The sequence below is a fragment of the Wasmannia auropunctata genome, unplaced genomic scaffold, assembly GCF_000956235.1.
Source record: "Wasmannia auropunctata unplaced genomic scaffold, wasmannia.A_1.0 LD336090.1, whole genome shotgun sequence".
NCBI lineage: Eukaryota > Metazoa > Arthropoda > Insecta > Hymenoptera > Formicidae > Wasmannia > Wasmannia auropunctata.
Window position 1 is genome coordinate 4,817,562 of NW_012026800.1, and position 595 is coordinate 4,818,156.

A 595-nucleotide genomic window follows, 5' to 3' on the forward strand; every position below is an offset into this window, starting at 1 on the left:
CAATAAGTAGAGGCATAAAAAAATATAAAGATAATTTCCACTTTTTTTAACGGAATTATATAATTTTTTTACATAATATGATTTCTCTAATTATTCTGCATTTAAAAGTTATTAAATAAAATTTAGTTGCATATTGCTAATTACATTTTTTTTTAAGCAACTGTGTGTTTTCTTTACACCAATCGATTCATTTGATTATTCTGTGCCTAAAAGAATTATACCATTATCAAAAAATTAATAGTTTACGAGATATAGTATATTTTATAACAAAATATGGCACGATAAAGTATAAAATATCTCGTAAATCATTGAATTTTCGATAATTCTATTTTAACACTTTTAGATACAAAATAATTAGAGGAATCATTAAAAATTAGAGAAATTATTTTAAAAAATCATATAATTTTATTTAAAAAAGTGGAAGTGATCTTCATATCTCTTTGCGCCTCTACCTAGAAAAAAATGACATGCTCAAAATATGTCCTCCTCAAAGATGTTTTAGCTATTGAACGTTCATCTAAAACATTTTTTCGTATCATCAAAAATAAGTGAGATATTCAAGTTTGATTTAAGTGGACCATAGATCGGAAGAGCA

At 23.9% G+C, this 595-nt stretch overlaps 1 protein-coding gene across 1 annotated transcript in view; it reads right to left on the bottom strand.

The window, feature by feature from the left end:
* Window positions 1–195: 195 nt before the first annotated feature.
* The window catches only part of LOC105448097 (phosphatidylinositol phosphatase PTPRQ-like), a 1,557-nt gene continuing 1,157 nt past the window's right edge, over window positions 196–595 (bottom strand). Inside the window, exon 5 of the mRNA XM_011686457.1 lies at window positions 196–206. Coding sequence (XP_011684759.1) covers window positions 196–206 — 11 coding nt within the window. The remainder of the gene's footprint in view (window positions 207–595) is intronic.